Source organism: Lupinus angustifolius, chromosome LG04 (genome assembly GCF_001865875.1).
Source record: "Lupinus angustifolius cultivar Tanjil chromosome LG04, LupAngTanjil_v1.0, whole genome shotgun sequence".
Taxonomy (NCBI): domain Eukaryota; kingdom Viridiplantae; phylum Streptophyta; class Magnoliopsida; order Fabales; family Fabaceae; genus Lupinus; species Lupinus angustifolius.
In genome coordinates this window covers 27,200,144-27,213,527 of record NC_032012.1, presented here as the reverse complement: position 1 = coordinate 27,213,527, position 13,384 = coordinate 27,200,144, and the positions used below count along the sequence as shown (strand labels likewise).

The 13,384-nt window shown below is 34.3% G+C and overlaps 2 protein-coding genes across 5 annotated transcripts in view; one reads left to right on the top strand and one right to left on the bottom strand.

Annotated features, from left to right (window-relative positions):
- On the top strand, positions 2,598-6,590 carry LOC109346827 (ATP sulfurylase 1, chloroplastic-like). The gene is made up of 5 exons (XM_019586632.1): positions 2,598-3,242; positions 4,603-5,008; positions 5,261-5,521; positions 5,612-5,698; positions 6,164-6,590. Exons 1-5 carry the CDS (start codon positions 2,734-2,736, stop codon positions 6,299-6,301), a joined length of 1,401 nt encoding a protein of 466 aa, XP_019442177.1. The 5' UTR covers positions 2,598-2,733; the 3' UTR covers positions 6,302-6,590.
- The window catches only part of LOC109346825 (LRR receptor-like serine/threonine-protein kinase ERL2), a 7,534-nt gene continuing 1,138 nt past the window's right edge, over positions 6,989-13,384 (bottom strand). Inside the window, exons 2-28 of one of the 4 annotated variants that reach the window (XM_019586629.1) lie at positions 12,800-12,938; positions 12,613-12,684; positions 12,155-12,226; positions 11,967-12,038; positions 11,810-11,881; positions 11,588-11,659; positions 11,418-11,489; positions 11,251-11,322; positions 11,100-11,168; positions 10,900-10,971; positions 10,700-10,771; positions 10,557-10,628; positions 10,410-10,481; positions 10,258-10,329; positions 10,067-10,138; positions 9,910-9,981; positions 9,750-9,821; positions 9,572-9,643; positions 9,401-9,472; positions 9,244-9,315; positions 9,072-9,143; positions 8,921-8,994; positions 8,694-8,825; positions 8,251-8,589; positions 7,686-8,053; positions 7,324-7,545; positions 6,989-7,290 (exon numbers count right to left, since the gene is read on the bottom strand). In XM_019586629.1, coding sequence (XP_019442174.1) covers positions 7,195-7,290; positions 7,324-7,545; positions 7,686-8,053; positions 8,251-8,589; positions 8,694-8,825; positions 8,921-8,994; positions 9,072-9,143; positions 9,244-9,315; positions 9,401-9,472; positions 9,572-9,643; positions 9,750-9,821; positions 9,910-9,981; positions 10,067-10,138; positions 10,258-10,329; positions 10,410-10,481; positions 10,557-10,628; positions 10,700-10,771; positions 10,900-10,971; positions 11,100-11,168; positions 11,251-11,322; positions 11,418-11,489; positions 11,588-11,659; positions 11,810-11,881; positions 11,967-12,038; positions 12,155-12,226; positions 12,613-12,684; positions 12,800-12,938 — 2,807 coding nt within the window. In that variant the 3' untranslated portion in view covers positions 6,989-7,194. Of the gene's footprint in view, positions 7,546-7,685; positions 8,054-8,250; positions 8,590-8,693; positions 8,826-8,920; positions 8,995-9,071; positions 9,144-9,243; positions 9,316-9,400; positions 9,473-9,571; positions 9,644-9,749; positions 9,822-9,909; positions 9,982-10,066; positions 10,139-10,257; positions 10,330-10,409; positions 10,482-10,556; positions 10,629-10,699; positions 10,772-10,899; positions 10,972-11,099; positions 11,169-11,250; positions 11,323-11,417; positions 11,490-11,587; positions 11,660-11,809; positions 11,882-11,966; positions 12,039-12,154; positions 12,227-12,612; positions 12,685-12,799; positions 12,939-13,384 lie in introns of all 4 variants that reach the window. The other 3 variants (XM_019586631.1, XM_019586630.1, XM_019586628.1) reach the window with 3 other exon arrangements.

The following is a 13,384-nucleotide window of genomic DNA, read 5'->3' as shown; positions in this document are numbered from 1 at the left end:
TTGGGCTTGGTTTTGAAATATTCAACTCCATGTCAACTATATATTCAACGTTCAAATGATTTTTTCTAACATCGAACTAACTTTTGAAGTACTTGTACCAAATATAGCTCATACACACTCGAGTTGAACAAAACAAAAGTATATGAATCATGAAGAAGTGGTGCACAAGTATTATTATCCTGGTGTATGGCAAAATAAAGAAATAAAAAGGAGGAATAATAAAACAAAGAGGAATAGTCAAAGTTGGTTGGAAATAGAGAGAAAAGAAAAAGGTTGAAGTGTTTGTTTGATATACGTAGAGTTGGAAAATGGATGAATGAGGACGTGAAAGTGGGATGATTCAGTTTCTCGGTAAAGACACGAGGAATTGAATGAGCTATTTGTTTGGCTGAGCAAAGGAATGAGATCACTCTTTCTTTCCCACAAATCAAACAAACATGTTCTCTCTCATTATGGAATCTTTAATTTCAAATCACCAAGATTCATGGATCATGGTAATTGCAACATCAACCAACACTCTCAATAACATGTCAAAACTCATCTATAATCAAATCTTATATTATTATAATTTACAATAAAAGAGGTTTAGGTATACATGAGATGTCATAATTTGTTTTGTAACGTTAATGGGTGAGGCTGCTGGTTTTTAAAAATAAATAATAAATAAAATTAATTAATTGTTGGGTGGGTTCCATTTATGTCCATTAACAAGCTGAGGAGGCATGCAGTGGCATTGCCACTATCATTTTATTTTAATGAATTCATTTATGGTTTTCAATCCACAAAAAACATCATTTGCCTTTTTTCAAATTTATCGGATAACATATTGGAGTAGTAATCCACAAACAAAATATAACTTCATTTAAATATTTAATAATTCAATATTTTTTAGTGTCTAATAACAATCCTTCAGGAATCAATCCATAAATATATTATCTTTCAATGCAAACAATATATACTTAATTTTTTTCCTTTTATCTTGTTCTCTTGAATGTGGTCTTAATAGTTGAGGATATTCGTTGTCCTAAAAGTATGTCTTTTTATATGACACTTTTTTTTATTTGTTAAAAATATGTATTTAAATTAAAAGTTTAACGATTAAGTATTTTTTGATCAATCGTAAGTGATAATTCATTGAATGACATAATTTGTAAGACAATAAATATGCTCCTTAAAATACACAATTAATTAATTATATTATCAATTAGTTTTGAGATTTTTTTTAAGAACGTATAAAACTTATATAATCGAGTTAACATGAGTTTGAGTCTTGTTGCCTCAACTCTTCTAAATAATATAAAGTTATTTACGAGTTACAACATAATACATGATGTGTATTTCTATAATACATGCTTCCATCCCAAATGGCTATTGCTCGAGAGCATATTAGGTACATACTAAAGTTGCCTTTAGCTAATTACCTAAGGTTTAGTGAAATAAAGTTTTTGATATGACATCAAAGTCACAACTCAACTTCTCCAACTACCTACCATTGCATCGACTTATGTTAAAAATGATATGTTGAGAATTAAATTTAACAACATATATCTCATTCTTTTATTTAAATTTGAATAAATACTCCTTTTATTATTAATTAATTTTGATATAAAATCTTTAACAATGGAGTGGGTGATGAGAGATGGAAGTAGCATAATGCAAGAGGGTGTGTGGGGAGTCCTGATATTTTGAAATTGATTTGGTTCCTTAGTGTAAGAACCAATGAGAAGAGTTAATTATGATTTTTGTCACCAACCACGCCAATGAGAAGAGTTAATTGAGCTAAACTAGTTGGTTTTAACAAAAGAAAGGAGATCATGATCATGAACTAATGAACCACCGCAAGCAAGGAGCCACAAAACATACAAATCAAGATATATTCTTCATTTTTACAAACAATATTTTACAAAATTAGCTTGCACTCAACTTGTGAAAACTGAAAACTATAACTTTTCTAGTCTGTAGGCACCTTATCCAACTCAATTTCTTCAACTATATTAGTTCTCAAACTATCTCTAAAATAAATAATATAGTATTTATCTACTTTCAAAACTAATTTCGCATATTAGTAAAATTACTTACAATATGATTAATTTATTTACTTATTTATAATAAAAATAATAATATGTACTTTAAAATGATATAATTGATAAATTTTGTAAACATAAAATTGTTCAATAATTTATTAAGATGATAGATGTACTTACTCAAAGAGCAAGTTTTTTAAACATACTCTTCATCCTAACCTTCAATTTTAGAGAAATTTAATAGTTTAAATTAGTAAGTAGATGTAAACCATTACAAACTCATTCCAAACATTATAAAACCCCTTTACAGAAACATTAAAGATGAAATTACCAAATATCCTCATTAGAATATTTATATATATTATATATTTTTGCTATAAAGATTTATATATTATTTATTTTTAAAGATTTAGATGTAGTATATAATTGATGGTTTTGCTATAAATTGGTAAAGAATACTAGTGCCAGAATTGGAAGGAAAAAAAGTGTCCAGGTTCATCCCCTACACCAATCCCTGTCAATTTGAGTCCTTCATATAGAAAATGCAAACCATAAATCTCATCACATTCTGTGCAAACACAACCACTTCTCTCCTTCTCTTGTGTTTTTTCAATTCAAGTTCAATATTTTGAATTACCCTTTTGCCCCTCCACTAACCCTTTATTTATTTATAAAAAGAAGCATCACTTCCAAATAGCCCTTACCTTCAATGGCGTCCATGGCTACATCTATTTTCTTGAGAACCTCTTCTCACTCTCACTCTCTCACCAAAACCTTCGATACCCATTTCGCCCCTTCCTCCAAAGTCACCTTCTTTGGTGGTGCCAAGACGAGACACCACCCGGGGCTCCGAGTTTCAAGCGGCTTGATCGAACCCGATGGAGGAAAATTGGTGGAGCTTCTGGTGAATGATTCAGAGAGAGATTTTAAGAAAGGTGAAGCCTTTTCCATCCCAAGGATCAAACTTTCTCGGATTGATTTGGAATGGGTTCATGTCCTGAGTGAAGGATGGGCCAGTCCACTCAATGGGTTCATGAGAGAATCTGAGTTCCTCCAAACGCTTCATTTCAACTCCATCAGACTCAATGATGGATCGCTAGTCAATATGTCACTGCCAATTGTCTTGGCTATTGATGATTCGCAAAAGCATCGGATCGGTGATTCTAAAAAAGTTTCTCTTTTTGATTCTCTGGGAAATCCTGTTGCTATTCTCAATAAGTGAGTCCCCTCTTTCCTATGCTTTCTTTTTTGTTCAAATCTTTGAGATAAGGGGAGGGTTTAAGTGGGAGGGTACATATTCTGAGATTGGATTAAGTCATTTTCAACCGTGTTGTTGCATCCCTCTTCAATTCTTTTTCATTTTGTGTTTTAACTCTATGGTTGGATAGTCAACCACTCATACAATACTATAATAGAGGAAGAAATTTAGATAGCTTCCATTGTCAACCACTTATTTATGTTAATCCACCCAAAGGAACAGGTTTGAATATGCTTCAACACTTTTATCAATCTAAGCCATATCTCCTGCTTCTTCTTTGATGATCATATTGTTATTTTTTAAATTATTAGGGTAGTTTCTGTATTCTAATTATGGCGTATTATGTTATGTTTTCATCCTCGTGATTTTAATTGGAAGTTCTAAGATAATAACTTAAAAAGTTTGAGAAGAGAATATTATGGGTAAATAGTATGCCACAGAACATGGATAAGTGGATATAGCAAATAAATCTCCAAATTTGACCATTTTTGTTAGACTAAAAGGCATGTTGGTACATATACCAGGCAAATGAGGTTGTCATATACATATTGACGTGTACAAGGACATTCTTGGCCAAACAATGATTGTGTCAACATTGTACAAACATTGACTTTTAGATAAGATGTATTGACCAAGACATAGACCTCTTCTTCCTTGTTCAACAAGAGTCTGACAAGTAGGAGAATGTGTCGATAACATAATCATGCTCTGAATTATTGTTTTGTTCTGTAACCTGTTTTTTATATTTTTTTATATTCATTGAAATATTTTTGTATTTCCAATTGTCAGAATTCTATTAAGTTCACTGTTTTGTTTAAGACTCGAGATGTATTCAGGTTTTGCTCTGCCTTGCTAGTTATGTACATCCTTATACTTCATACGTCATATTCTTTATGCTTGGTGTATTGATCATTTTACTTATTTTAAATCCATTTTGACACACTTATCTTCATGTATTAGTCCTGTTAGTTAATTTCTGGGAGTTTGTTGCAGGAAAAATCATTCCATTGTTGTCCTTTGTGAATTCACATGGTCTTATAAATACTATATCTGGACTGCATAACCCCTGTGACCTTTTTATCATGAACAGCTCATGCTAAAGATTTAGAAATAAAATAATTAGTATCCGTTCCTACTTCCTATCAATTAAAGGAGATAACATGCAGTTTGTAGTTGTTTTAGTTGAACACTTTTACTTTTATGCTTGTAGTTTATATGATGGTGGCGTATATGGATGACTCCTGATTTATAATATAGTCATTCTTTTAAAAAAATCTCCTTTCTTCCACATTGCTTATATTGTTCTTTTGGTTATTTCAGTATTGAAATTTATAAGCACCCTAAAGAAGAAAGGATAGCCCGGACTTGGGGAACCACTGCTCCTGGCCTGCCCTATGTTGAAGAAGCTATAACTAAAGCTGGAAATTGGCTTATTGGGGGTGACCTAGAGGTTATAGAGCCAATTAAGTATCATGATGGCCTTGATCATTTTCGGCTATCCCCTGCTGAACTCCGTGATGAGTTCACAAAGCGCAATGCTGATGCTGTTTTCGCCTTCCAACTTCGGAATCCTGTTCACAATGGCCATGCATTGCTGATGACTGATACTCGTAAGCGGCTTCTAGATATGGGTTATAAGAATCCTGTCCTCTTACTTCATCCACTGGGAGGCTATACCAAAGCAGATGATGTCCCACTGGATTGGCGAATGAAACAACATGAGAAGGTATGCATACTAAATTGATTACTTTTGCAGGCTTATGTGATATGGAGTCAAATCGATGAAGCTATGCTGCTTTTTCACTTGTTTTCCAGCATGATTGTACTCCTTCAAGCATTGTGTTGATTTTCTACTTTCTTCTTTCATTCTACATGATGCATGCCCTCTCTAATTTTCATATTTCCATTACAAATATCCCCTATAAATTGATTTTTTGACCTTGAAAATTTGCTAAAATCGCTGTTGATTTTTCTTTAGGTGCTTGAGGATGGTGTGCTTGATCCTGAGACAACTGTGGTATCTATCTTCCCTTCTCCCATGCACTATGCTGGACCGACTGAGGTACAGTGGCATGCAAAGGCTAGGATCAATGCTGGGGCCAACTTCTACATTGTCGGTCGGGACCCTGCCGGCATGAGCCATCCTGTTGAGAAGAGAGATCTATATGATGCTGACCACGGAAAGAAAGTGCTGAGCATGGCACCAGGACTAGAGCGTCTTAACATTCTTCCTTTCAAGGTAATTGAAGAATTCACCTTCTTACTAATACAATATGGTTGACTTAGCATTCTTCTGTGGTGATTAATTGATTATTTATGTTCATTTTAGGTTGCTGCATATGACAAAACTCAGGGTAAAATGGCATTCTTTGACCCCTCAAGGCCTCAAGACTTTGTCTTCATATCAGGCACCAAGGTATGTTGTTCTTTGAATGAAGAAACTTTCTTCTCTTGTTCAGTGTCTCCAATAAGTCCTTCAAAATAAAGAACATGAGCCCCTCCTTGTCTAGTATGTCTGGCACAAATAGCTTTAAGCTAGCTGGTAGCTTATAAGTCAGGAGCATAAAACTGGAAGCTTATGAGTTAGTTGATGAAAAATAATGTTTGGTAAGATTAGTTTATCAGTTAGTTAGTAAATGTAAATTAAAATAAGTCTTTGACTTATAAGTCATAAATGACCTCCTAGTGATTTATGAAATATGGACGTATAAGTCACTTCATGGTCTCTTATAAGCTCCTTTGCCAAAACACAACCAACTGACTTATCTTTGGTGAAATAAGATGTGCCTTCTTCATTGCCTTGCTAAACACAGGGTTGGTGTAGATTTTTGATAATAGTGTGTTGTTATTTGGTGATAACAAAAGGTAGTTGATATTGCAGATGCGCACGCTTGCAAGGAACAAAGAAAGTCCTCCAGATGGATTTATGTGCCCTGGTGGATGGAAGGTGCTGGTTGACTATTATGATAGCTTAGTAGTCTCAACCAATGGAAAAGTGCCTGAAGCTGTTCCAGCTTAGTTTTGTTATTATATTTTAATAATGTATACCTATCTGCTTCGGAGGAACCTTAACCTTATTTGTTCTCCTGGCATATCATATATACATTCCACAAGACAAAACATCATCCTTTGGCCTATAATAAACTTCACAGAGGCAATTGCTACAAAGACACATAATTTGCTCCCTCTGTAAGTAATGGCATATAGTGTTCCCTCTTGCAATGACTGCAATTGTGCGTGCTACACCTTTGTATTATAGTGTGCTTTTGCTAAGGATTTGGATTGTGAGTTTACATTCATAGCTTGCACTTTTTATTATATCATTATTGAATGATGAGGTATCATGAAATACATTACCCATGATCTTATGTTTCAAAACTTTATAGCGCAATATTCCATAGTACAAAGGTAATAAATAAATAATAATTACCCAATACCACCAGTTCTCGTGTAGATATTTAATGCAACTAGAGTTCAGGGATGTATAAATTGCCACCTTGAAATAACCATAATTGCTTAAAATAGAAAGGTAGGTTAACTATTTTCAAAAAATTAATCCACCCAGTCAACAACTTTATTTTTAGATTTAGATATACACACTGAACCATAAAGTAAACAGATATTTTTAAACCACATATCTTCAAAGTAGACAAATATTTTTTATAGATGCTTAGAACAGCAATCCAAAAACTGAACTAAACACGACTAATTTAGCAATCATAGATTAGCATTAAGCATAATTGCTAGTAATAAAATGTACAATAGCAGGTTCCTTTAAGATCTGTTCGTGTAAACTGATCTAGACAAATCCATACATCCCATCTTCAAAAAACTAAGGAAAATAAAAGACATCTAATCAAAACAGAAATATTGTTCCCATTCTAGCCTACAAGGACACTCCCATGTATAGAGTTAAAGGGAGTTGTTGGATATAACATCACCAAATGGAAAAAACCATGGTGCATTAGATGAAATGTTGCTATCATGCTGAGATTGTCTTTGTCCTCCCTTCTCCATCACAAAATGCTTATAATCAAACACCTTTGATGGGGGAGCATGGATTTTAGTATTAGGAGTTGCAGGGAGTAGTGATACCAAAACCCTTGCAACCTCATACATGGTAGGCCTCTCTGAAGGGTTTCTCTTTGTGCAAAGTAGAGCAAGCTGAAATGCCTTCTTAACATTACCCTCACTAATGCAAGTCACAGAAACTTCAGGATCCACAGCCTCCATTACAGTGTTGTTATCCGCCTTCGACATTATCTGATCATTATAAACATGCTCAATGTTTCACTCATTATGATTAGTAAATATGCCGAAACTATAGACATCAACAATCAGATATCACATCTTTCCATACACATGCACATACAAAAAAAGAAGAGTTCAAATGATACACATACCAATTGATGCAAGTTAGAGTCATTGTCCACTGCTTTCTTCCCAGTAAGTAGCTCTAGCAGAACAATGCCAAAGCTATAGACATCTGACTTTTCATTCAATCTTGAAGTTCGGGCATACTCCGGGTCAATATAGCCTATTGTGCCAAGCACATAAGTTGAGGTGTGAGTTTTTGTGGCTGACATGCATTTAGCAGTGCCAAAATCAGAGAGGTGGGCCTCAAAGTTCTCATCGAGCAGGATATTCGAAGATTTTACATCTCTGTGAACAATCCTAGGGTTGCAGTCATGATGGAGATAAGCAAGTCCTTCAGCAGCACCAACAGCTATCTTCATGCGTGTCTCCCAATCAAGTTTTACCTTTGAGGGACCTATCAGACATTATAGCCACAAAACCATACAACCTTTTAAGAAAATAAAATAAACAAAATTCATGGTATCATTTCAGAGAAGATAATATGTGCATATCACCTCAAACAATATTTAAACAAAAACATTCTTCACATTAATAAATTCAAGTTTCTTGTCCAAGTCAATACCAAATTTCTTAACAGTTCGGCAAATTTACCGTGAAGAAGATCCCACAAAGAGCCATTTGGCATATAATCGTAGAAAAGGAGATTCCCAAAGGGAGTAAGAGCATAGCCATGTAAGGTGACAAGGTTTCTATGCCTGATGCTGCCAACTGTTTCAAGTTCTGTCTCAAACTCCTTTAAGTTGTGTGCATGTTGATTGAACAATCGCTTAACTGCAATTGGTCGAGAATTTTTCAAAACACATTTGTATACAGTACTAGAGGCACCATACCCTACAGCATATTTCTCGCTCAGATTCTCGGTATTTCTAAAAATGTCCTCTAAGGTGTGGATAGCCATATCCATACGAAGAATTACAAGTTTAGGAGGCCCTGAAAAGGCAGGGAAAAAGAACAAACATTTTGAGAATTCAGCCTAAAATAAATTAATGCAAAATAAATTAATTACAGAACAGCTGCTAGAGTATTCAACATGCCTTGGACACTTTTGCTCAGTTCGTTCATCAGGAGCTTTGATTGGCTGTATCTATAGGCAGCAACAGTTACCATGGCCAATAATATGACAATTCCAAATAAGAGACACGCAATTGCAACTTTTGAGAAAGCCACTGAAAAAACATAATATGTACAAAATCTGACTCATTATATATAATTATAAGCAATGTTGTACCAAAAACTTTTCAAACAAGTCGGTGTCACATACCTCTGGATGTCAATATGAAAGGATGGCATATTGATCCTAACCAATTCCCACATAGTAAAGGATTCCCAATGAAGCTGCAATTATAGATGGTTACATATCCTTGATATATAAATGTTGGGAAGAACTAATGTCCTAAGTATTGCGACAATACCTATCAGCTGAAAACCGTGAGAAATTTTTCGTAGAAGGCACAACTCCAGAAAGGTTGTTGTAAGAAAAGTTCCTAAAAATGACAGAAGAAAACCATTGGATTAGTTCATAAACATTACTGAAGAGAATAGTATCAAAAGGGAAACAACCAGCGAACTATCGGTCATACTCACAGAGACATAAGACTGAAACAGTTGGTTAATTGATCTGGAATCTCCCCACACAGGTTATTGTTGTTTAAAATCCTAGCATTCCGTTCAAGTAAAGACACATTAATGAAATTTGTCAAGAAACTGATCATTGAAAACATCGAGTGGTGAATAAACGTACAGAGACATAATGTTTTGCAGCTGGCCAAACTCCGGAGGTAAACTATTGGACAGATTGTTAAATGACATATCCCTAGAGGCAGAAGCAAAACGTTGCGAACCAGTATAACTATAAGATAGACAATATGAGGACAACAATTTTAACATTCATGAAAGGGCCTATAGAACTTACAGGATCTGCATGCTTCTAAGATTACCAAATTCAGCAGGCAAAGGACCATCAAGGTGGTTATGGCTCAAATTCCTGCATATATGTAAAGAATGTAATGCATGAATATAAATCTTGATAAAGATTAAGGAATTCCAGAATAAGTTAAGATCACAAGATCTAATTGCAAAGTCCACCCTACAGGGTCAGGAGATGCTCCAGAAAGCCAACAGATGCTGGGACATGTCCATAAAATTTATTGCTGGACAGATCTCTGAAGCAAAAACATAAGTATAGCTCAGCATTCAATCATACATTTAAATCATTATGTCAGACATGTATTTATGTTTTACAAAACTTACAGTGTATCAAGATTAACAATATGACCCAATTCCACAGGTATATTGCCTTTGAAGTTGTTGGCAGAAAGGTTTCTACAGATCAATACAATAATTAGTAGGACAGAAATCTAACAGTAACGGGATGATAAAAAAATAATTGTATATTGCCAGGACATACAAGTAAGTCAGACTTTGAAGGCTGCGGAAGCTCAGAGGAATGGAACCACTCAAGTGATTACCATGAACATTACTGCAAAGAAGAAACAGATGAATGGACAAATAAATACTGCATGCCAAGGTATTAATAAAAGACAACAGAAAATTGTAAAGCAGACAAAATAATATGTGCAAAGTGTTTAGAAGTCTTACAACTGATTTAACGCAGTGCACGAGCTTATGTTATGAGGAATCGATCCTTCCAGATGATTATTTGCAAGATTTCTGAACAGGAGCAAGACATGCATTATAAAAATACCAGCAATATCAACTATGTTAACTGCATGATGGGGTGACAAACTCACAATTCAAAGAGATTTTCCAGCATTCCAAATTCGTCAGGAATACTACCAACTAGTTGATTTCCATTCAATTGCCTGGAAGAAAAAATCATACAGTTAAATATTGTAGGAAAACTAGTGCTGAAAAAAGACGTTTGGATATCAACTCACAAGTAGCTCAGTTTAGACATATTCCCAAGCTCGGGAGGTATTGAGCCACTAAGCTTGTTTCCATGAAGGTAACTAAAAATCAAAGAGCACGGTTAAGAAACAATGACAAATAAAAGCAATAATCGAGTTTGATTCACACTTACAGCTTGCCAGTAAACGTCAGGTTGCCCAGTATTGGAGGGATGGGTCCAACCAACTCATTTTCACTCAAATCCCTGCCACAATGCCAGTATGCAATCGACACAAATTTCAGCAGGCAAGTCAGTAACAATCTCGGGAAATGTAATCTCAAAGAAAAACGTCTACATGATCTTCATACAGAGTATTTGGTGAGCGCACTTACAAAATAGCAAGGGCTTGCATTAAACCGATCACTTCTGGAATCTTTCCAGTAAGTCTATTTCCTTGAAGTGACCTAAGCAGGAAAAAAATACGATTATTGAGCTGGTACTCCTACTTCTAATATTGAAGAGATAGACACAAACTGAATGTACTATAGTTAAGACAATATTAGCATAATAACAAAAAAACAAAAGTACTGACAAAGTAGCTACTTGCAGAAAACCAATATTATAAGGGATCTCCCCAGTTATCTGATTGTATGATAAATCCCTGAAAATAGAAAGAAAATGGTGACAATGTAGAACAAATAAGATAAGAATGCAGATAATAAACACACTATAATAAAACATACAAGATTTCAAAACTTGTGCAGTTCCCAATACTGTCAGGTATAGTTCCCGTCAAATTATTGCCTCTCACATCACTGGAAAGTCATGCAAAAATAGAACAAAAAAAGATCATACCATTGAAGAGACTATCAAAATAATACGAGAGAGTTGTCAGTGATGGAATACTCACAAATAACCTAAACCAGTTAACTGACACATATCAGGGGACAAAGTTCCAGTCAACATGTTCCCTCTCAACCCTCTGCATCATTGTACAAACATATGAAAACCATGTGTAGAATATGGAAATGGTAAGAAACCATCTTTTTAAAAATTAAACAAAGAAAATTTTGAACCTACAAGTACTGTAACACTTCACTCCAATAGAGTAGTCTTGGTATCTCCCCTGTGAACCTATTTTGAGCAAGATCACTGTAAACAAGACAAAGAGTAATTATAACGTATTTCCAAGCAGCCTAAGTGACATTGAACAATAACACATGACCAAAAAACATGTTTCTTCATACACATGGCTACAAAGACTAGTGAATTAAATCAAATGATGACAAACGTAAAACTTACAGAATCTTTAGGTTTGGAATTTGTGTTAAAATAGAGGGGATTGGACCAGTCAACTGATTATTCTTTAAATTCCTGCATTGAACAAATGAACTTAGGACTCTCATTTTCAAGTAGCAATATATGTTATGAATGCTATCTCTAGTGGTTTAGAACTTACAAAAACTCGAGTTGTTTTAGCTTGGAAATGGAGAATGGTATATCACCATATAGCTGATTTTCAGACAAATCCCTTCAATTCCATGAAGACAGTAATGTGATCAGCTAATAACTTTTGTCATACACAGGAAAATAAGACAGCATAGTAAGGCAGACAACATGCAAATAAGACTAGAGTGAGTTTCATACAAATGTATAAGTTGAGCACAGGTTCCAATTTCATCAGGGATTTGTCCTGTTAGTTTATTCCCCGAAAAGTCTCTGCCATTGACATAAAGGCATAGGTCAGAGTGGATATAATAATAATAATCAAATCAAAATTTAGACAGATAGTAAGGCTGAACAAATTTTGGGCATTGAGAATATACTGAATTTTTGTTTCAGACCCTATAATTTATTCTTTTAGGTTTTAGTCCTTATACACATTCCAAGGTTCTTGTTTAAGTTCCTAGTGATGATGTTGCTAATACCAATAGGTGAGCATGTCATACTTCATGACATAATCATTCGTGGTGTTGACATATCATCGACATCGATTAAAACCAAAACGATTAACTAGCTTACAACTAAAAACAATTGGGGGCTAAAATCAAAACTTCCACTCATATTTAAGGCGAATATAATATATAAATCCAAGAAATACATACAAGGATTGCAAGTTGGGTAGATCACCAATGGCAGTGGATATCTCTCCACCCAGATTCAAGTTTGACAGATTCCTATACATACATAAAAACATAAAGTTCAAACTTTACAGCTTATTACAAAAATGCAAGCAGCAATTGCTTATAAAGTGAAATAAATGAAGTAAAAGGGTAGGAAGAGAGAACTCACAGAGATTGAACAGTGAAGGTGACATTATCACAGTAAACACCATGCCACGAGCAGAAATCATTATTGTGAATGTCATCCCATTCAAGCAAAACATCGGCTATGTTTGTGAAGCTACTTTTCAACTCCATTAATGCTTGGCCTATATATACATACATATGCATTCAATCCAACCACTTTAATTTATCTGCTAACAAATCAAAAGGTTTTTATCCCTCCAACTAACTTTTTTTTTCTCTTCTTGCATTTAAAAAATCATCTAAGCCGAAATGACAAATATTACTAATCTTCTATCTATATATTCCCGTTACTCTTCTACAGTGAGAAAATAATACATTTTTAGTTCAAGAAAAGCATGTGCAAGGATAAATTAATGGTGGTGATGTTAAAAATCCTACGTTAATTTCATTTCTCAAAATCAAAGTTATAAAAGATGACTATTTTCCAACTTGTAAACGAAGTCTGGGAAATGTTGATGTAAGCATACTTGAAATGAAGAGGCTGTTTCCGGCAAAAAATTATTACTAGTATTATCTCTATATATATGATATAAAATGCTTACAATATCTATACAAATATATATATATA

Excerpts from the sequence above, each read along its gene's own strand:
- LOC109346827 (XM_019586632.1), top strand. The coding sequence starts at position 2,734 with ATGGCGTCCATGGCTACATCTATTTTCTTGAGAACCTCTTCTCACTCT. Across the intron at positions 3,243-4,602 it reads CCTGTTGCTATTCTCAATAA|TATTGAAATTTATAAGCACC; the intron begins GTGAGTCCCCTC and ends TGGTTATTTCAG. Across the intron at positions 5,009-5,260 it reads GAATGAAACAACATGAGAAG|GTGCTTGAGGATGGTGTGCT; the intron begins GTATGCATACTA and ends ATTTTTCTTTAG.